The sequence below is a fragment of the Zingiber officinale genome, chromosome 1A (genome assembly GCF_018446385.1).
Source record: "Zingiber officinale cultivar Zhangliang chromosome 1A, Zo_v1.1, whole genome shotgun sequence".
Classification (NCBI taxonomy): Eukaryota; Viridiplantae; Streptophyta; class Magnoliopsida; order Zingiberales; family Zingiberaceae; genus Zingiber; species Zingiber officinale.
The window spans coordinates 1,020,587-1,044,172 of NC_055987.1; the positions used below are offsets into that span (position 1 = coordinate 1,020,587).

At 36.4% G+C, this 23,586-nt stretch overlaps 2 protein-coding genes across 2 annotated transcripts; both read right to left on the reverse strand.

Moving 5' to 3' along the window:
* Positions 1 to 241: 241 nt before the first annotated feature.
* On the reverse strand, positions 242 to 4,536 carry LOC122014889 (single-stranded DNA-binding protein, mitochondrial-like). The gene is made up of 7 exons (XM_042571391.1): positions 4,389 to 4,536; positions 3,654 to 3,746; positions 3,265 to 3,410; positions 2,956 to 3,164; positions 2,704 to 2,804; positions 1,216 to 1,275; positions 242 to 444 (listed from the first exon to the last, which is right to left on the reverse strand). The coding sequence occupies exons 2-7, from the start codon at positions 3,727 to 3,729 to the stop codon at positions 428 to 430; spliced, it is 609 nt and encodes a 202-aa protein (XP_042427325.1). The 5' UTR covers positions 3,730 to 3,746; positions 4,389 to 4,536; the 3' UTR covers positions 242 to 427.
* Positions 4,537 to 6,477: 1,941 nt separating this feature from the next.
* On the reverse strand, positions 6,478 to 9,076 carry LOC122014896 (cation/calcium exchanger 1-like). The gene is made up of 2 exons (XM_042571403.1): positions 7,111 to 9,076; positions 6,478 to 7,010 (listed from the first exon to the last, which is right to left on the reverse strand). The coding sequence occupies exon 1, from the start codon at positions 8,921 to 8,923 to the stop codon at positions 7,313 to 7,315; it is 1,611 nt and encodes a 536-aa protein (XP_042427337.1). The 5' UTR covers positions 8,924 to 9,076; the 3' UTR covers positions 6,478 to 7,010; positions 7,111 to 7,312.
* Positions 9,077 to 23,586: the final 14,510 nt, after the last annotated feature.

Consider the following 23,586-nt stretch of genomic DNA (forward strand, 5'->3'; position numbering starts at 1 on the left):
AGTGATGAGAGCTTGAGGGAGTTATATTTATTTTGCTGCCACTTGTTGCTTATGTTTTCAACTAGTGCTGAAAGACAAGTTTTGACAGCAACCTCGTGGAATATACTTTTCGTGTGCGCATATATATTTAGCAGTAACGTAATTGAAGAAAAATATAAACGAAAATTACTAGGTGACATGCTAATGCAGAACATTAACATGGTAGGAATCTGGCAAAAAATTGTGCGAAACTGGAGAGAGGTGAGGGGATTATCTTCTTCCTTTAACATGCCTACATGAATCAAGCTTATTCAACCAAAAGTGGTTTCCAGAAAATATTTCCAACAGCAATCATACAGATCGCACAAGATTTATAAGCTGAATCTATTGAGTCCACACTTCAATCGACAGATAAGTTTCAAATCATGAAATTAAAGGGCCAGGATATTCAAAACAATCCATCCCCTGCAACCAAAGATGAAGTTTTTATCATTTACTAATGACAAGCTGCTGCAGGAAACATCTAATCTTAGACAAATTACAAGTTTTTAACGGTTTTTTTGTGTGTGATGAGTTTATGAAGGATTCAGAATATGAAATTTTTTATTTAAGGATAGACTATACAATGTCAGTTATATCAGCAATGGGTGCAAGTAACTAGAGGGCAAGAAGTGGACATTTACTTTTGGAAGTTCGAAGTAATCAGCTTAGGCTGGCAATTTGTGTCTTCTCATGCTAATCGTGTTGTATTAACATAAAACTAATTCTATACTTTTTAAAACTGACTTTATGAGTTCTCATTAAAACTCTCTAAAGAATAAAGTAACATGACAAAAAGTTACTAACTTTTTAAATTTTAATTTAATCTGTAAAGTGGTAAATTAGTGTTGCTCATTTACATATTAAAGTTGTACAGCATCACTTTCAGGTTTCGTCACCGTTAATCATGTTTCTGATGGAGTCCAGTCGTATTGTGTCAATTGGTCAACCCTACAAGGTGGAGAAAAACCAATGCCTAATAATTCTCTCATATTTCACCATCTAGTCTATACCTCCTTCCTACCTAATACCAATGGTAGGTCCGAGTTAAAGAGAATTCTGTAAAAAGATTGGGATTGTTAGATGTGACACCCTAATTTGGTGAAATACAAAAATTGTGGACCAATAGAGATTTAGGCTTAAACATTTAGGGTCAAAAGTAATTTGCAAATAGAGTCAAAGCAGAGATTAACGTACTCAATCCTTCCAAAGATATACTAGCAGTAGCATCACCAGACTTGATCAAGCGAATTTTTCCTACAAACATCACAAACGTGTATCAGCACATTGGATAGTGAAAAAGAAGTCAATAATAAAGATATGTAAATGCTTAATGATTAGTAATAGCTTCAAAAAGAGTTGATGATGAGAGAATATCAAAACAGCATCTAGAAGAGTTGAAACACATAATTTGTTTATTTGTTTATGTAAACATAGTTTTAATGCCATTTTATCTCAAAAAAATAACATAACACCTGCATCTAGTCCAATCCTTAATTGTTTCAAAATGCTCAACAGAAGAATATACAATATACAAGTAATTAACCCTAAAATCTTACTGACTTTTTAAGTTCTCAAAGTGGTTTGAAAACTGAACCACATGAACTGGTTCAAACAGATAAACCGCAAACTGGAAGCCAATGTAGTCCAGTTGGTTCAGTAGAGGAACTCTAGTTATACTGGATTTTTAACCTGTTCAACAAGAAAATATGGGACCCAGGCAGCAATTCGACCCCCCAAGGTCCTCTGAGTGTTCAAAAATACAAAAAAGAAAACATCAATTGACAAAATTCTAGGAATGCACGGACACAATTTATTCTAATCTTAAATCTTCAAATAGAAGCATTCTAGAGTTTTGGTCTGAAGTACGCCAATCCACACTGGTGACAGGAAAATAGAATAGGGCTTGTTAACGCATAGTGCCTCTGCATTAAGCAGCATGGTGAAAAACGCATCTGCTCCTGTCAATTTGAAGAATCACACTACATGCAAACACCCAGGTGAATAAATGATTTCGAATGTATTAGTAGTCATATCCTTACAATGTACTACTCAAGCATAAAATTGCTAAGTGAAACCTTATGTTAACTCAATACAAAACATTGTGATAACAGCATTGACTGCACCCTGTGCCTCATTATTACATGGATAATGTCACATAAGTGAAAGATAACTACAACTCCTAGGAATCGACCTTCCACAAAATAAACACAGCTTAATCTTGAACATTTTTATTGCACACTTTGCATGGAGCAAAAATGATGTTGTGATCCTAACATCATTAACTCCTTATTTTATTTGCACATCAACAAGATTTCCCCAAGGATCCTTCATATTTAATTTTTGTTAGCGTTGGATGTAACTATACAAAATAATAGTACATTGTCAGATGTCGGATTTCTGATAAGTTGCCTGAATTGCAGTTGGAGCAATTTGTAAATTCATAAGTGATGAAATCCTTGTTAGCCAAAGTGACTGACACTGCCCACAAGATAATATGTAATTCGGTGAACATTAATTTATGTTCTTGGTGAACTTTAACATTTTATCCAATGCTCTAATGCACAGAAAACCTAAAGTCTAATCAATATCAGCGCAAACAATTGTTCAACCAAAGCAAAGCAACTAAAGCACTTTTGCTATATGCAAACAAATTGAGTCATATAGATTAGCATGGCCACATACCATCATGACGCACACAGATCTCTGGTACATTTTTCACCTGGCCAGTGATACCGTCATTGTATACTCTAGTTTCAATGTCTCCCTCGATGAAGACAGAAGAACTGAAATGAGGCACCAAAGCATAGCAGCCCCACAAGAAGGATAATTGTTAGCATAATAATATCCACTGTGGTGAAAAAAAAACCAAAGGCACTATACTCAAGAAACTGCAACGAGAAAATTTATTGTGAAAGAAGGCAAGGGATGAAATACTTCTTTATTAATTTTTGAACAGAAAAAGCCCCAAGTTGCTCATTGTGAACAGCAATCCGATGCCACTGAGCTGGTTTTGGCAAATGCTCATTTCCACTGATCCTTTGGTCATACATACCGCCTGTTCCAACAGTAAATATGGTCACTGTCCTCCCATTTCTTAATATCTTCTGTAAAGGAGCCTGACCAACTTTGCCACAAAGAATTGCCTAAATGAAAGACACATCAGCGTGGATTTCCAAAAAAAATAGTAATAACAAATTGCATGCACCTGTGATAGAAATGGAGAAATATCCAAAGTGACTCTACCTTATGCACTCCTCTAAAGTTCCAGCCCTTATTGGGGTCTACACTTTGTGGTTCCAAATCTTTCTTCTCTTCAGCAAAATCATCCTCGATTTTGTTAGTCTCTTCACCATCATTGAAAGATATAGTTGAGAAACATGTTCGTCGACCTTGATATAGAAATACAAACATGAAAGATTTATAGTAAGATAAAGAAAAGACAAATCTGCTACTTCAGCTCAGAATATGAAAGCAAGAATAATTGTCATAGGTTCTTTTCAAGGCACCATAATCATCACCCCCAACTAAAATAATAATTTACCAGTTGGGGAAAACAGAAACAGAACAACTAACATCAGAATTTGTTGACCATATAAAAGCCATAGCAGGAATCTTCTGACAGAGGATCTTACATAGGGGAAACCTCGGCTGTGAAAAATTTCCCTTCAAATGCTCCAGAACTCCCAACCTCAAAAATCTCAGCTTCATAATTGAGCTCAGGGCAACTACAGAGATGGTAAACAAAATGATCAATATTCAAAGGCATGCATGCAAGATCCATCTCAGCAATTTCAACATGCATAGATTTGTCACTCTAGCTAGTAAACAATAGTTAGAAATATAAAAAAGAAACCTAATAGATATACTAATAAGCACAAGTATTAATATTACAGAATTCAAGGCATATGAAGATGGCTTACAATTGAGCCTCTGCCAATGTGATACGTGAGCACACATATGCAATCCATATCAAAAGAATAAAGATGAATTTAAGAAAGTAATATTATTATGTGAACAAAATACACAAGTTTGCTTCAAGTACGTTATATTTCCAAATTATCAACGTATTCACATGGTTAGCAGAAATCTAGGGGGAAAAAAATATTTTTTTCACCAATTTAAATATCATTACTAAAGATCATGAAGATAGAAATTTAAGTAACAGAAGCTGACTATTACGCACCACTTCACAGAAACATTTAAATCCAAAAAAAAAAAACATAGCATAATATATGTCATCACTCATGGAAGAATACAGAATCACCGTCATGGAATTTCATTGGAACTCTACAAGCATGCGGCATGCACGCTGCTTCATCATTTTGACCGAAAGGAAGGAACAAGCAGAGTGGTCGAGAGGGGCATACCCAGCGCTAGGAGTCGCTAAGGAGGATGAGGATGAACGCTGGTTCACTGCGTCGCGGCGGCGGGAGAAGCCGAGAAGCGTGAGAGAGCTCGGTAGTGTTTTAGGGTTTATGATACACATTTTGAACGTCGGAGGCAGCTCACTTGAGCATTTGCAATTTGATTCGAATATTATACGCAATATAAAATACCTCCTATTTTCTTCGTCTTTAATTTATTTGGGTATTTTCCAAGATAAAAGTTAATTTCAGGACCAAATTGCAAGAGAGGGCCATGTAAGAGAGGTAACTTTCTAGGTTACGACTTGCGAGTCCATAAGTCCAATTAGAGGCTCTTCGTTCAAATCAGAAGTCCAATTTGAGAGGTAACTTTCTAGGTTACGAGTCTTATGACATGTAAATTAAATCAATCCTACTCTCTTTTTAAAATTCTAAATTAGGTTTCTTTTCTTTGTTTAACTTTACAAGTAAAAGATAGAGTCTAATTATCATATTTGTGGTGAAGTGAGCTGGTTCCTTATCAAATCTCACACCCTGCCAAATTTCAATATCTAATCCAAATTGAACTCCCATAAAAGGGTCCAACAGAAATGAAATCACGAATGCTTGTGTTGAACTCTTCATTCTCAATGTGCATGCCAATTGCCAAATAATGAAGTGAAGTAGACACAACACGATGTCATTTTCCTAAAGACATTCAAGAAGAGTTCCTTCCATACGACTCAAAGATGTCTACCACTCTGTTAAAGCAATCCACACAAACTCGAAACCAAGCTTGTTCTAAGGTGCATATGTTCATCTCTTGATAGTAACATCCAGTTTGTCACTGAATGGGCAGGGCACGACTAGTGAACATAAATTTCCCTGTTTTGTTCATAGCCAAAGAAGAACCATGGATATTGATGTGGCAGGGACCTACACGTGTCCCGTCTTGTTAAGAGTTGTGCTCAATTATTAGTCAAAGTTAAGATAGTTCAAACGTAATGCAAAGGAAATCAGACTCGACGTAGAAGGGACTTGTGTCTAATCCAACTTGCTCGATATACTCATCCAAGGAGTTGAGTTTGCCCAGGGAACAAGTCATCTCCAACTCGACATCAGATGTCGGCCTGGTCTACGACTCGGCCAAGACATCTACCTCCGATTTCGACATTCTATCTCGGTTTCATATCTCAATATCATGTCTCAGCCTCAAATTCTAACATCAGGTCTCAACCTAAAATCTCGGCATTATATCTCGGTCTCAGACCTCAATATTAGGTCTCTGTCTCAAATCTCGACATCATGTCTCGACCTAAGATCCTGACATTCTATCTCGGCCTCAAATCCAATTATCCTGTCTCGGCCTCAGATCCCAGTATCAGGTCTCGACTTAAATCTCGACATCATATCTTGGCCTCAAATCCCAATATCTTATCTCGGTCTCGGTCTCAATCTCAACCTTAGATTTTGACAACTTGTCGCGGACTCAGATCCCAATATCATGCCTCGACCTTAGTTGTTAGTATCAAGTCTCGGCCTCAAACCTCATAATTAAGTCTCGATCTCAAAATCTAACATCATGTCTCGACCTTAAATTCGACATCCTGTCTCGACTTTTGTTGTCAACTTTATCTATTCTCAAGATCACTCCACGCGGATGTCATTTCCTCATCCGTCGTAGGGGCATCTCTAATTGTTAGAACTCTAAATAAATTTTTTTTCAAGATCTCAATATACCACATCAACAATATGAAAGCTCATTAAAATATTTTCATTGGTTAAAGCTCTAAATGAGCTTTTTTTATTATCCATGTCATAGCACGAGTTACATGACTTCATGTATATTACATCAAATTTAACACAAAAAAATATGTTTGTATTTTCACTACTGCTCTTAAATTGTAAATCTCAAACCTTACCTCTATAATGATTCAAAAAAATTTATTCAACTTTTTTAATTTTAGAAAGATCTCATAAATCTTGCAGTGAAGATGCCCTAAGATCCCAATTCATACTATCCTCTCACTAATGAGATTGATTTTCCCTATAAAACACAGACAATGATAACAAATATTCTAAAACACGGCATGAGATGAATAAAAAGACGCTTAAAAGGTTGCCAGATTTGGTCTCATAAACCCTCTCCTTTAAACACGTGGTACTTAGCATATAGAGAGGCAGCGGACAACTGTCAGATCTGATCCCCTTATCGGCGCCGACGTGGCGGCAATATAAACTCTAGTGAAGGTAATGCAAGGAACGCCTCTTTTTTTACTTTGAAAGTCACCCTTTACAGTGTCATCTACCATTCTTCTGCTTCCTACTGCTCTAATTTCATACCTCAAATAAATTTTAACTTAAGCATCGCAGTGGCCTGTCGAAATCTCTTGTTGTCAATTTAACCATACATTGAGTTGAATCCATACATTTCCAAATTGCGAGATACAATTCAAGAAAGAGAAATATGTAGGAGAATCATGCATATGATAAGGATGCTAAGAAGGAGATTGAATGCATGATACTCAGATGTGCATGCCCACTGCCCAGAACTGCCTCCACCAGACGGATAGAAGCTTAGGTATGACCTCTCCGCCATGATTGATTCACCTTAGCTGTCTGCTTCTCAACAATGATTACTCCTTACTGTGCATTGAAATCATGAACAATAAATTTTTTCTGACGTGCGTTAGCAGTATAAGAAAACTTCAAATTTACAAAGGTTTCAAAAGTGAAGTGCCCTAACTTGGGAATCAAAGCCCATCCCAAAGCATCAGGACCATCATCACCCTACAAAACATGGAGAAACAAAACAATCATTCAATATCTTGTCCTTTGTCTTCATTGCTCGAGGGACATCAGTGAAAAACGATCTCGCCACATTCTGGAACTGAAAAAAATCTTAAGTTCCAGCAACATCCACTGCAAAATCTACTACAGAACTTGTTTCAGAGAATTCCAATCTTCACCAGCTCAAGGCTCTCGAGGAGCCTCAAGCAGAGAAATGCGAAGTAGATGACCAGCAGTCCAATCCCCAGCACCCTATCTGGCTTCATCCCTCTCCTTGGGAGAACGATGAGAGCCCAGAGCAAGCCGCCAATCAGGAACCCCAATGTCTCAAAAATGGTGGCGTCCCTAGGCACCACAAATGGAGCAGGGTGAGAAGCCGCAGAAGCCAGCACAAGAGACAGACCCAGTCCCATAAGTGTGTTAAAGATTGGCCCTGCGTAGCACCCGGAGATGGCAACCTGAACTCCATCGCCTCCTCCATGGATTGACATAGCAACATTGGCAATGAGGTCCCCTAATGAGTTGCCCCAAGCCAAGACAGTGAAGGCCAGAACCGTGGGAGTGATGTGAGCTATCTCACCGATGGAGACAAGTAAGGAAACAAGTTCCCCTGCTATAATGTAAGACCATATCACACTCATCAGGAACCCACCTGCAAGCCAAGGGAACAAGCAGGTTTTTGGAGGGGCCGAACGCTCAGTGGTGGCCATGGCAATGGATCCAAGAATAAAACCGATCAAGCTTCCGATGAGGTAGAGTGTTAACTTCTCTGCTGTGCTTACTTCCTCTGTTTCGGCGAGCCAAAGGGTTACCAAGAACAGAGGTGACAAACTCACGGAAGCGACGGTGAATGGCTTGGACCATCTCTCTTCGCTCACGTCTGGGATTGTCAGTCTTCTCGGCAAGTAGAGCGGCATCTTTAGAATGCAGATGAACCGGCTAAAGTAGAATGAAACCGGAGAATTTGAGTTCGTCTTCAATCGATGAGGTTCTTCGGAAACTAGTTTGGCCTCTGGGTCTTCTTCTTCGGATGAGCCATGGAGAATTGGGATCAACAGATCGGTGTCTCTGTTTGTGTGGTGGTGCATGATCCATACGAGGACGACGTACGCAATGTAGAGGGAGAAGAAGGCGAAGGAGCCCCAAACGCCGATGCTCCCGATGACCAATACGAGGAACAGAGCGGCGAGGACGAGGAGAAAGAAGCAGAGGTCGCGGAGGAAGCTCGCGCGGTCGATGGCTGCGGCGCCGCCGGGGATTAGGAGGGCGATGACAGCGACGACGACGGAGGAGACGAAGAAGGCGCCGCCGAGGATACTGCTGAGGCCGACGTCGGCGACGCCGGAGGAGGCGGAGAAGGAGGCGAGGCTGGAGAAGACGTCGGGAGCGCCGTTACCGAGGGAGAGAAGCGTGACCCCGGCGATGGTCGGCGGGAGGCGGAGTGCGGCGGAGAGGCCCTCGAGGGAGGAGCAGAAGTAGACGGAGGCGGTGTCGCCGAGGAGGTAGAATAGCAGGAGGAGACAGAGAGCGAGGAGGGCGTGGCCGAGGAAGGGGCGGCCGCCGCAGGCGCAGTAGAAGAGCTGGAGGTAGTCGATCAAGCCTTGAGGGGCGCAGGCGGAGGTGTGAGCTCTGAGATAAGCGCAAATGGCTGCGTGGTCGTCGAGCTCGCGCAGGCCATGACAGTCCTCCTCTTCTGCCGCTGCTACTGCCGCACTAAGAAACAGGGGAAGGAGGAGGAAGAAGGAAGCTCTGACGAGTAGAGAAGCCATCGCGAATTCGAAGTGGGAGTCATGAACTCAAATCTGAGAATTCATACACGGAGTTGAAATCGGAGCTTTTGGAAGAGAAGGCGAAGATGAAGAAGAGAAGGCTTCGACGAATTTCCATGGCGTCGATTTCATGCAACTCGTAATATATCAAACGAAACAATAACAAAAACAAAAACATAACACGCAAAGGGAAACGCGGTTAAGCATCAATTTTGATAATTAATTAATCATTTTTTCTTCATATTTTTTTTTAAATTTTATTCTGTGCAGACTGCAGATCAGTATCATCAAATAACTCAAAAATTAATGTAGCAAAATTAATTTTATGAATAATAAGCGTGGGGAGGTGAAGGGAAGCATATTGTGCATTATTCTATTTTATAATTATCGTGAGGTGGCGCCTTCTGGGCTAAGCAAACAGTGTGGAAATGAGCAAAACGGCGTTGACTTGACGATTGACCGTTGACCGTTGATGTGAATTTGGATATGTGCCGAAAGCTAAATCCGCATTGAAAAAAAAACAGTAATTAAATAAATAGAAGGAAATAAAAGGAGGGAAAGTGATTTTCAACAAGAAAGAAAGAAAGAAAGAACTGGGAGATTCCATCCGACCGACAAAAATAGATATAGATATGAAATTAGAAAGAAAGGAAAGGAAAGTTCGTCGAGTAATTTGTCATGTAAATTATTGAAATTAATGCCAGATACGAATCTTTGATACGGACAACAGGTCGAGTGGGATTATGTATAAATTATCATAAATTAATTTTTAGATAAATGAAAAATAATAATCTTTAAGACTTTGAATTATGAGGCTATTCATTTGTGAGATTTCTAAATAAGTTAATTCAGTACTGGTAAGTATTAAATCTCTTCGGATTAATAGAGAGGGACAAATAAATTAAAATAAGATTGGCGATTTTGAGAAGAAATTGTGAAATAGATTAATCTGATTTAATTTAAAAAATTAACAGAAAGAGGATAGAAATTGAGATTGTCTACCGATATGGTTTTCCTTGCGAGAATAATTTATTTCGCTAAAAGTAAACTATTTGGTAGGATGATTTCAGTTACTAAAAGAATTATCCAATAAATAAAAGAAATAGGATAAAAAAATTCTAATTTTTTCTTTTAAGACAAAAATATAATGCATTTGGAGTAGTAGTAGTGCCAATGAGATAGGTTAACTAACTAAAATAATCTATTTAAAAAATATATAAATATATTAAAAGCTTAGACTGATTCAGAAATTTTGAAGATTAAGTAATTATAATATTGGATCAATATATATGTAAAATTATTAATAAATTAATATACTTTCCTAACATCTTAATTATTAAATGGAAATTATAACAATATCTTTTAAATTCAATTATCTCCTTAAAAGCAAACTAACATTGATTTGGAGCATATATTCTTATTCTCATTTCACATTTTAATATATATGAAATTTGTAATTGTTGAAAATGATAGAAAAATAAAAATATGTTATATTTTTAAATTTATAACATCAAGTCTGGCTTTGTCAATTGCTTGTTACAGTGGGCAACTCTACGTGTTCAAGAACAATCTAAAAAGTTGGAATAAATTGCCGACAATTTGGTCGAAAAACTATGTGAACAAAAATATATAATATTCATGAAAGAAAATTTAATTCACATCTAATGAATAGAGTGAATGCCAAGAAAGTTAAATAACTATTCAATGATTAAGTGATTGGTTCACGAACGTTTGCCTAACACTCCACCCAAAAGTTTTGTATGGCTGAACACACCTTCTAACACTAATTTAATATATATAATAAATGAATAATTTAACACTATTAGAAAACTGATAGTATCCGAAAGTTAAAAATAAGATTACTTAGGAATCATATTATCTTATAATATAAGAAGTGTTAGTGTTGGATTAGGGAAAGGGTTTTCGGTGTTTATTCTCTGACATTCAAGTCAGTACTCGATTTAGGAGAGGAGAATAGTAACAACGAGTAGTAGTAGATGTTGGTCCGATTAAGCCGGCTGAGGAGGGTTGAGTTGCCTGAAATACTAAAATAAACATTTATCATCTTTCAATTCAGATTAACAAAGCAATTAAAAAATAGAAATAACAACTTAAATAAAATCAGTAAAAGGCCAAGAATTACTTGGTTACAACCTAAATGGTTGTTAATCCAAGATAGTAGAAGGATCACTAAGACTCTTTTTCACTGAAAGCAGAGAAATCTTTTACACACAATGAAAACTCAGAAAAGACTAGGAAAGTGAATACACAAGTTGTTATTTCTTTCCTAGGTCTAGGGGTCTTTTTATAGCTTCTCAAAAATCTTATCCGCAGACTGAAGGCGGCTTCCATAGGGCTGGAAGGCGCCTCCAGCAAAGCGCTCGTGGATAAAACTTTATCCACGGCCAACAACTCATTTCAGCCTAGTCGAAGGTGACTTCCATAGCCTTGGAAGGCGCATTCGCACTGTTCATCGAAGGCGCCTTCCACAGAAGGCACCTTCAACAGTCTTTGAAGGTGCCTCTAGCAGCACTTGCAGTTCCATTTTGCTCCTTTGCTGTTGCGATCTCCTAGGTGATTTTGGCCACCGAAATAGGGCTGAACCGAACCCAATTTTCGGCCTTCTCCTCGAGCAAGCTTCCGTTCCGACTTTTCATCCCTCGAATGTCATGCACGTTCTTCTGGTCCACCGGTGTACTATTCCGCAACATCTCGTCCCTAACCCTCTGTTTGGATGAAGTGAGGGAAGGTTCATTAACGGAAGGGGAAGTGAGGGGAAGTAAAGTATTTAACTTCTCCTTGTTTGGGAGGGATGGAAGGTTCATTAACGTAACATGTGCTACTTTGTTTAGGAGGAAATGAAAGGGAATGAAGGTTAAATAGATAAAGTTACAAAAATACCCTTATTTTTTAAATTAGAAAATTTTCATAATATTAATATTTATTTTATAAATATAAATTAGATATTTTTAATAATAAAATTAATTTTTTAGATTATCATTTAAATTAACTATTTTTTAATAAAAAATAATTTTTTTATATTATCATTTAAATTAACTATTTTTTTAATAAAAAAATAATTTTTTTAATAAAAATTAATTTTTTTATACTATTCAAAATAAAACAATGAATTACCGATAATCAAGTAATTAAATGAGAAATAATAAAAATAATAATTTTATAAATCTTAAATAAAAAAACTTGACAGATAACGCTGATAACGAGAATTCCTATTCTTTAAAAACTTATTAAATTTTGATGAAAAAATTAAAAAATAGTAGATATCATTTTAAATTTTGACGACAAAAATAATTTTTCCCTTCAATTTAATTAGAAGACGTGTCGGATCTCCTCCTCTAATAATCTGGTAGAAGCGAGCTATGAAGAAGACGAGGAAATTGAACTTCGGCGACATAGTAAAATTAGAAATTGAAATATTTCTTAAACTATTAAGAACAAGGATAGAATTGGAATAAAAAATATTTTGTTTTCCCTTCCCCTTCCTTACACCCCAATTCGGGGTGTAAGAAAATCTCTCTTTCCATGGGTAATGAAGGTTAAAGCTTACCCTTCCTTACCTTTCCTTCCCTTTCCTCACTTCTTCCCAAACGAGGTTCAAAGTTTCCCTTTTCCTTATTTCCCCTTCCTTCCCCTTCCCTCACCTCCTCCCAAACAGACCATTAGACGTGCCAAGCCCGTCAACTCTCTCTCTCATGTCATCCTTCTCGCTAGCCGCGTCTTCTGCTCGACTTCCTGTGCTCCGATCCTAAGCTCCTGCACACTTAGACACATGGATCAGAACATAATAGGACCTAACCTAACTTGGTTGATCATACCAAAAATAACCTTGGGGTTCCAACAATCTCTCCTTTTTTGATATGAGCAACCCAAGTTAAGTTAAGGTAAACCAACCATCAAGTAGAGATAATAAAATTATAATACCAAGTAAAGATAATAAAATAATAAATATGCAATAAAGTGTAAAAAGATTTTTAACTTTAAATTGAACTACTACCTCCCACTAGACTTAACATTTTTCCCCCCTTTGATCACATAAAAAAAATGGGGAAAAAATCTATGGGTAAAGAAAAAAATTTAAGAAAAACTTAATTTCTAAGTAACTTGTAAGTAAAAAGAAATTTCTAAGTAGAATTTGCAAGTCAAGAAGTGAAAATATTAAACCATTAACAACTATTGAAAGAATTAATTTAATTAACTATTTCATATTTATCAATTTGTTAATTAAATATTTAATTTAATAATTAGCTTATAAGCTGTGGCGAGGCACTAGGCCTTATATGTTATTGGATCATCAACCACTTCTAAACAAAACCTCTTAAAGAATTCAAATATTTAATTTTCTATCTAAAAGCCCTAAGTTCAATTTTACTTTTAATTTATACAAGTTTTTGGAACCCATTATAGGTTCCTTCCTACGAGATTAATCAAGAATTTTAGGGGTACGTAACTTTTGGGTATTTTTCTGATTCGACCCCAGTGAAATCTAAGGTACCATCTTAATCTTTAAAATTTTGAGTTTGAATAGTTGAACATCTATGATTTTTCAAGTTTTCAACTTGCGTCCTCAATTTATCATTTTCAATTTTTAATTTTTAAAAATATTCTAACAGATAAGATTTGGCTAAAATTATTTTTAATTCTTTATTTTCTTTTTTAAGTTTACAACAATTTTTAGTTCATAATTTCATAAATTTAAACAACTTGTCAGGTGGGAGAGATCGTACCTGACTTGCCTTGTCGATCTCGCCATCTGTAGCTCCCCCTAAACTGCTGCTTTCTTTTGATCTAGCTCTCCCTTCATCGATGCTCTTGATGCTCATTTCGGACGAGCTTTCTTCGTGTTCGTCTTCTTGATGACTTGCCATCAACTCAAGTCTGGAAAATGCTTCGACCTCCGATTCGGACGATATTTCGTCCCAAGTCACTTTAAGGGTCTTGTGTTTGTTCATTTGGACAGGCTTCTTGTCTTTGATTTTGTCCTTTTTCTTCAAATTAGGGTAGTTATCTTTTACATGTCTTTTTTCATTGTAGTCGTAGCATCTGATTGTCCTTTTCTTTCTACCCTGCAAATGGTTAGATTTTCTAGTTTTAAATAATTTCTTAAACTGTTTTACCATCATTACTATTTCGTTGTCGTCAAGAGAGGATTCTGAATCTTATTCGTTCATTTTTGCCTTAAGGAAAATGTTGTGCTTCGACTTCTTCTTCGAATATGCACATCTCGTTTCATGGATTTCAAATGTTGAAAATAACTCTTCTAAAGTGACAGACTCTAGATCTTTAGAGATATAACAAGCATTTACTAATGATACTCATTCTTTATTTCTAGGGAATGCGTTAAGTGCGTACCTTAGCGAATTTCGGTTGCTTACCCTTTTTCCAAAATTAGAAAGTCCGGTGATGAGCTCCTTAATATGCAAGTGAAGGCGTGCAACGGTTTCGTCTTTTTCTAATCGAATGTTGGTGATTTGGTTGCGAAGTAGGTCCCATCTAGCAAGTTTCGCCTCCGAGGGTCCTTCGTGTAGTTCCAGGAATTTTTCCTAGAGCTCCTTGGGAGACTCGTAAGCACCGATCCGTTTGACTTCTTGTAACGGTAGAACGCTTAGCAGATGAAACTATGCTTTGCCATTTGCCACGAACTCGACTTGTTCCTTCTTCATCCATTAATACTTTTCCTTGCCCTCAGGTGCTACAAAACCAAATTTCATTATTAAAAAAAATTCAAAGTCACTTTTAAAAAATACCTCCATTTTCTTTTTCCAGCTCACGAATTCTCCCTCAAATTTTGGTGGGTAGATGCTTGGTCCGGTCATCTCATTTACTTTGTTCGGCGATTAGTCCTCCTGAAGCTGTTAGACTCTGATACCACTTGTTGCTCTGATTAGGCCGGCTGGAGAGAGTTGAGTTGCCTGAAACACTAAAACAAACCTTTCTCGTATTTCAACTTAGATTAGCAAAAAAATTAAAAAAATAGAAATAACAACTTAAATAAAATCAGTAAAAGGGCAAGAATTACTTGGTTACAACCTACATGGTTGTTAATCCAAGGCAGTAGAAAACTTATTAAGAATCTTCTTCACTGAAGGCGGAGAAGTCTTTTACACATAATGAAAACTCAGAAAATTAAATACTAGGAAAGTGAATACACAAGTTGTTACTTCTTTCCTAGATCCAGGGGTCTTTTTATAGCCCCTGAAAAATCTTATCCGCAGGCTGAAGGCGCCTTCCATAGGACTGGAAGGCGCCTCCAGCGAGGCGCTCGTGGATAAAACTTTATTCACGGCTAACGGCTCATTTCAGCCTGGTCAAAGGCGCCTCCATAGTCTTGGAAGGCGTCTTCGCACTGTTCATCGAAGGCACCTTCCAGCCATGGAAGGCGCCTTCCACAGAAGGCGTGGAGGCGCCTTCAACAACCTTTGAAGGTGGCTCCAGCAGCACTTGCAGCTCTAATTCGCTCATTAGCTGTTGTGATCTCCTCGGTGATTTCGGCCACCGGAATAGGACTCACTCGAACCCAAATTTCGGCCTTCTCTTCGAGCAAGCTTCCGCTCCGGCTTTTCATCCCTCGAATATCGTGCATGTTTTTCTCATCCACTGGTGTACTCTTCCGCAGCATCTGGTCTCTTAGACGCGCCAAGCCCGTCAACTCTCTCCCATGTCATCCTTTTCGCTAGCCGCGTTTTCCGCTCGACTTCCTGTGCTCCTATGCTCCTGCACACTTAGACACAGGGATCAGAATATAACAGAACCTAACCTAACTTGGTTGATCACACCAAGAACAACCTTGGGGTTCCAACAGTAGAACCGTCAATTTAGGTTGGACCCGTCGAGTTGGCCCACCCCGCCAAACAATTTAAGTGGGTTGGATTAGAATGTTATCAACCCAAACCCGCCGCGGGCCAACCCGCCTAGGCCCGCGACCGTGACGGGTCGACCTGCGATGGCTTGGGTTGACCTGCAGGTTGAGAAACACATATAAGCTAAGTTTTTTGTCAATTTATTATCTTTTTTTGTTATAATTTTGAAATAAAAATAGTACTTTTCATCCCACATAAGTACTCGTTTGTATTCATAATTTATATTTAAAATACATGTTTATAGATATATCTGGTTGATGAAATCTTTCTGAAGTAAAAAGTTGAAGATAAGAAACATTTTTTTAATTTTTATAAAAAAAATTGATGGGCCCACGGGTTGGCCCGCCAAACCCGCAACCCGCCTTGGATTGGGTTGGGTTGAAAATTTCCCATCCCACCAAGTTGATGGGTCGGCCCGCCCCGCCCCGTTAATTGGTTAGTCCACCACGAACTGACCCGCCCCGCCACGAGTTGGTCCGTTTGACAGCTCTGAGTAGTAGCAGAGAGTGTGTAGAATAATTGAGCATCGCTTACCTCCATCACTGTAGCGTCTGTGCACACATCCGAAAATATATGCACGTTTTCCAAAACTTTGTAAGAAAAGACAAGTCAAAAAATATCTTTGACACCTTTTCTTAAGCAAACACGTAAATTTTGTGATGCGATAGGTGAGGAGCTTTTAAAGTACGATTTGTCCGCTAGACATTCTCAGTTGTCGGTGATACAAACTTTCAAAAGAATACAATAAGACATGCATGTGGATCCCGCTATAGGCCGATCGGACGTCACTCGACCGATAAGACATTCATGTGGGTCCTGCTATAAGCCGATCAGGCGTCGCTCGGCCGGGATATCACCAACTCGACCGTATGAATGGAGTTACCGACCTGTCCTTCACTCAGTTTTACTATTGTCGGAGAGACGCATTGTGTCCAATTGGACCTAAGGTCTGATCAACAAGAGTGGTGAGTCGGGTAACTTAGCATTTAGCTCTTGCCCTCAGCTGCAAATTGCGGAGGACGGCTGTTCGAACGGTCTGCTAAATTTTTCACGTTCGATCGACTCTAGAGGCTCGCTCGGCCAACCTTGCCTAATTCTCAGTTTGCGGTCTCATAGTTCACCTGACCCTGTGATTTTGACCATTTAAAAAAGGTAGATCCGCTACCTTAGCGGCCCCCCTAGTGTCGGCCCCACGGATATGGAGGGAGGTTCATGCAGGTACACAGGTCATAGGCGCATGGCGGGGTAAACCCCAGGTCGTCAGTTCCTGAGAATCAACCCCTGACCATTATGCCAGAGATACCATGCGCCCACCATCTGTGCTACGCCCTGGAGGCGTGATTTTGACCATTTAACTTTGACCTCCACATCGATCAGTCTTCATTATTTTAACCAACTTTTGAGAGGTCATCTTTATCATCACCGTATCCAAAACAAAACAATGCAGTTAATACAGCGGCGAGCAACTAAAGAACAACGAGTACGACCAAATAAATAAATTAAGGGCATCTCCAATGGTTAGAACTCTAAATGCGTTTTTTTCAAGATCCCAATATACCACATCAATAAGATGAAAGCTCATTGAAATATCTTCAATGGTTAAAGCTCTAAATGAGCTTTCTTATGATCCATGTCATAGCATGAGTTGCATGGCTTCATGCATATTGCATCAAATTTAACACAAAAGAGCAGGTTTGTGTTTTCACTACTGCTCTTAGGGCATTTCCAATAGTTAGAACTCTAAATGAGTTTTTTTTCAAGATTCCAATATGCCACATCGATAATATGAAAGCTCATTGAAATATGAGCAATTGTTAAAGCTCTAAATGAGCTTTCTTATGATCCATGTCATAGCATGAGTTGCATGATTTAATGCATATTGCATCAAATTTAGCACAAAAGAGTAAGTTTGTGTTTTCACTTCTGCTCTTAAATTACAAACCTCAAGCCTCACTTCTATAATGGTTCAAGACTTTTTATTCAGCTTTTTTGATTTTACAAAGCTCTCATAAACCTTGCATTGGAGATGCCCTTAAACTACAAACCTCAAACCTCACCTCTATAATGGTTCAACGCTTTTTATTCAACTTTTTTGATTTTACAAACCTCTCATAAACCTTGCATTGGAAATGCCCTAACCTGCCGCAGAAGTTCCAATACCTGTGTCATGATTTAGCACCCGATGATGAATTCATTGCACACGATGATGAATTCATCACTGCTGTGGCAGCAATTGAATTCTGGAACTTGAACAGCAAATTGCTAGTTGCACAGCACATCCTCGACCCAAGGCCTTTGAGTTGCCTTCTTTGAGAGGCATCCAGAGCAAATCCCCATTACAGTTAATTAGTCATAGATTCATCGTTGGACAAGCTGCTGACTGCACGATCCACAAAGCTCCTCCTTGCCATTTCTGGTGTCACACTTTTTTCTAGCTGCAAACATAAAGAGTCAAGATGATATTTCTGCTAACCTAACTTGCTGACTAGCTAGTTTTGGCACACAAATAATTTCAGGTTCAATAATTACGTCCGATGAGAGTCAGTACGAAAACATGACAACTACTAGTAGGATAGAGCTCGAAAACATGATAACTACTAGTAGGATTGACCACGTAAAAGTAAAGATAAAATAATATAATCAAAGAATTACCTGATTCTCCATTTTGCTTGCAAGCCTCCGATGCATTTAATTTAATTGGTTTTCCAGTTATAATCTCAAGTAAGATACACCAAGATCGTAGATGTTCAACCTTACCAGGTCAATATTTTATTGGTTTTACCAGTGAATTCTGTAAATCAGAATGTTTCATGTCCAGCATAGCTAGCTTAAGATTTTTCAGTGAATATATACACTGAAAAAATATATTGGTTCAAAGAATTTCAATAAAACTGATGTAGCTTTGCTTAATAGGTCGATTATGTGAAATTATATTAGCTGATCTCATAACATCATAAGCAGTTAAAATACTTCATAAAATTATTCAAAACATAAGAAGAAACTGAGGTAGACTATATGTGATATAGTTAAAAATGCTTGAATTGAATGCTAATTAAGAAAATACACGCCTGACCATAAGAACTTCTCAAAACTATTTGTAGCATCTTCAAGCTCCTCAAACGAAAAAGATCTATAAGTTGGAATATCAAGTGTTTGCAACATATAACCTATCAGACCAAGAGAAAAACGGAGTCATTAGTTATACAAAATATGATGAGAAACGAGGCCCATGAAAATATAAATGCATGCAATTAAGCATTTTGGTCTGCAAGGACCAATTAATTGACTCATTAATTGCCAATTGTTATCTTCTGAATCATAATATATGGAAAGGAAGGAAAGCAGTGAGAGGCACAGTGGTTACATTTATGAGCTTCAATTTGACATTTAACTAATATATGTTGGAGATTGAGAAAAAGTTATTACTTGCATCAGGGAATACCCCACTGAAGATGAATTCCTTGGGCTTTTATTGGCTGATTGTTTGATCTTAGCTCTTCGAATTACAAAGAAAAAAGCATCATCACAAGACAAATGCTTGCAACAATGCTTCCAATGACCACAACAAGAAAAGGTATTCATTCTCTTGCGAGGCATTATTGACACAGTCAAAGCCTTGGTTTGGCAGAACAAGAAAGGATGCTGGTCATGGTCCTTGGTCCCAAGACAATTAATTTGCCTCGTACCAAGCCATATTCTTAGAGTTAATTTGAATTGGGTAATGTTAAATGGTCAAGCTAGAATTTATGCATGCATACATGTACAAGGACATTTTAGTAATATCATATGTATATATTAATTACATGTATATACATGCATGCATTGTGATTGGAAGGTAGATAATTTTAGTTGATCAGATTCTGGCCAACAAGATTTAGCAGGTTCCCAGGAAAAAGATTTGACGACAAATCCATAAATTCAAGCTCATCAGTACATGACGTACTTGGCAGAAGCATTCCAGTAAACATGTTCCTGGCAATAATGAGACGGTGAATTGACGGCAGAGACAACAATGACAACGTGAAAACCCAGTAAATTTACTGAAAGATATGTTCAATTTTTCAAGAAAATTGCAAATATTTACTTCGTCGGGCAAGCCAACAGAAAATTTGTGCTTTTTCAGTTGTAAATCGTGGTGCAAAGTAGTTATTCTCCAGATCAAGAACTCGAAGGTATGCCTAATTGCTGAAATCTAGCAACCTTCCAGACAAGCTATTAGAGGACAAATCAAGCGCCTTGAATGGCTTTAGTCCCACGTTAAGAATTTCAAAATATATTAACTAATTTATTTTGATTCACATGCATATATATAATGTGAATAAATGCACGAGGAAAGATTTTTATCTTACAAAAGATTTTATATAAGCTTGAGTTTTTAGTGGAGCTTGAGATGATGCCGAGTCATGAACACTAGCCTTCTTGATGTCGAATGACTTGTAGAACTTAGATTTTCCATCAATTGATGTTGTATTGGTGCCCTTAATCTCCGTTATTACAATCACATTGGTAAAGATGTGAGCAAGATTAAATCCAAATAATTAAACAACTATAATTTAGAGTTATATCTATCCCATTGGTATAGATGTGTGCAACTTAAAATGGGAAAAATACCTCGTCCATGATATTCTTAATTTTGCTCTCAACAAAAATGATTGATAATAACACCATCATTGCCTATGTTCAATGAAATCAATAGATCTTGCCGTACGTAATTAGTGAGCTTGCCTACAATATAGAGCTTGTTTTTGGCACACAAAGTTCATAATAAAGAAAGATCAAGAAGTTGAAACTCAGCTTACTTTAGTAATCTTTATTTATTTATTTATTTATTTTCCTTTCTTCCTTTTTAAGGAATCAACCAACACTAAGGACTTTCATCCTTTCCTTTAATTCTCTCTTATCTTCTCATCTCGTCTCGCCTCGTCTCTTTCATTTTTTGTCCTCTACGGAAATACAATTTAAAGAATCCCAATTATATAAAAGCTAAGTGATGATCAATACAAATGAATTCCTTATATGCTTGGTAGAGAATCAAAATCTGTCTCCGTCAAATGATTATGTATTTCACAAACTATGTATAGCCAAGCATGGATGCATATGTCTAAGAGTAAAAAAAAAATGAATAATTTTATTTCACATAAGATATCTAGCAATTTGCACCTAGGACATGATAAAAACAAGATACCATATAGAGTTATTTTTTTGTACTGTTTATTTTTCTTAGGTGAGATAAAGTATAAGATACCATAGATTATTGTATCCACTTGAGTCCTTGTGTTATAAAAATTTCTCTATATCTTGAGATCTCTATCTTGTGAAATTGTATGTCAATTGGAAATCCTATTAATATGAGTTGAGATCTTAACTCAGATTTATCACGTGTCTCTTTAAATTTCATTTAAACTGTATTTATGGCCTATAGTTCTTATTATACTTGAATTTCATTTATGATACAATTCTTTATTTATGAGTGTTAAATTTAGTGTACATGTATTTTAAAATTTAACAATATATCACAATATATTTACGAGTGTTAAATTTCATTTTTGTACAGCTAGTGAAAATGAACATAATACTAAAAGAAAAAAAGAGGTCCTACATTTATCATAGAAATTTGGGGCCGACCTAGTACAAGTACTAGTTGTCCTAGAATCCGAAGAAAATTTAATTAGACTTAATTATCTTTTACAAAGGTTTGAGGATACACTTGGAGAAATGATAGCTTGGCCTTGTCATCTGGTATGATTTAAACCTTTTAGTGAAATATTATTAATTTTTATATTTATCATATTGTTAAAATTTTAAGTAAATATGAAATGTATTTGCAGTTGACAGTAAGCGAATATTTCTATTAGTGTATTTAGAATGATACAATATCTGTTTCTCATTTGGTATGATTTTCAATCTTTTAAATTATGTTTATTAGATTTATATTTTTATTGTTTAATTTACTTATACAAATTTATGGATTATATTTGTAGGTGATAGGTACTTGGATTTTGCATATGATGGTTGATGAAGATGGTTGATAGTAAATTAGTTGAGTTTTTATTTTATAACACTTTGTTAGTTTTAAAACTCAATGATTTGTTAGTATTTAGTTAGCATTAGATTCAATACTTTTACATTTGTATTGCATTTGTACTTTTGTGATGATGGAATGAATTGTGATGATATGATGAATGAATTAAATATTTTGGATGTAAAACGTTTCTATTCTTATTATGGTGAATTCTGATGATGTGTAATTTTTTCTATTATAGGATGAATGCTTTGTATTATGAATAAATATCAGTAATAATATTTAATGTCTTTATAAAATATTATAATTGACATTTAATAATGTCATTATAGATTATATAAGATGATAGATTAAAATATCCTTATAAATTATCATTACTAATATATTTTATTGTCCTTATATATAAATTTAAAATATTTATAATTGTCAATATAAATTAGTTTAGGTGACATTTATATTTGTCCTTATTTAGATAATAATAAGATGTGCATAAATGTCTATGAAATATTTTTTTGTGACATTTTTATTGTCGGTATATTCGACACTTTTGAAGTTAGCATAAATATTTTATAATGACATTATAAAAATGTCAGGAATACTAGAGGGTCTATGCTAATACTGCATTCCAATATATTTTTTAGTGATGTCACTATAACTTTAGTGTCACTAAAAATATATTATAAGAGTATTTATGTGTATCCTTAAAGACTTTATTTCTAGTAGTGAAGAGTCTGAATTGTACTGAATTAAATTGACTCGTATCTCTTGTGCTCTTATATAAAAAGAGATCATAGTCTCCCACTATTCATTTTCGCTCAATGATTTATTTGTGATAGCAATATAGTACTTTCAGAAATTTATTTCAAGCAAATAACTTGAAAGCATACCTTGACATCTTCTTATTTGTACTCGGAAATCTCCAGTCAAGATTCATCGAGTCAGTATTTGGAACTCTTCCAGTAAAGTCTACATTCGATATATATGTCTGATTTAATTTGTAATTTTAATTCGGACCACTCCCATTATCTTCGACAAAATTGCCTACAGGAAGGTCTCTCAGCAAATATGAAATACATCCGCTAAACACGTGTAGGAATTTGATCCATTCGCCAAGATCCAGTACCAAAGTTTGGAGATTTATCAATCTTAAAACTTGTGTAGGTATTTGATCCATTCAAATAATTTGTGGTCTCGTTGAGAAATTCAAGAGACTTGCGTACGACAAGTCGCCGTTAATTATATATAAATTAATAAGTAAGTTTTATTTATAAATTATTTATAACTTTATTCATATCAATGAACTAAATTTATTTACTTTATATATATATTTACTATTGAATAAATATAAATAAACTTTATTGATTTAATCAGGATTGCAACTGCAATTTTTATGATGTAACTTTTGTTTTGTTAAATATATTAATTGTAAGATCCATATGAGAGTTGAACTCTAATATTATCACAGCCATGTGCTCACAAGTTAACAACAACTGGCATTCAATCTTCTCTTGGCTCTTGTTTACTCGGAAGTCGGAAGGATGAATTGAGCAAGAAAAAGAATTCCAAGTAGTAACAAAAATTCTCGGTAAAGATAAGGAAAAGAAAATAAATCTAAGTATTTGAATTAGTTTTAATATGATCAACTAAGTTAAGATAGATCATGTATATTTGAACCTTATGTCTAAATATATAGGAGTTTAGGAATACAAGAAGTTGAGCAAAAGATATAATATACGAACCGACATACTCAGTACATCCGAGCG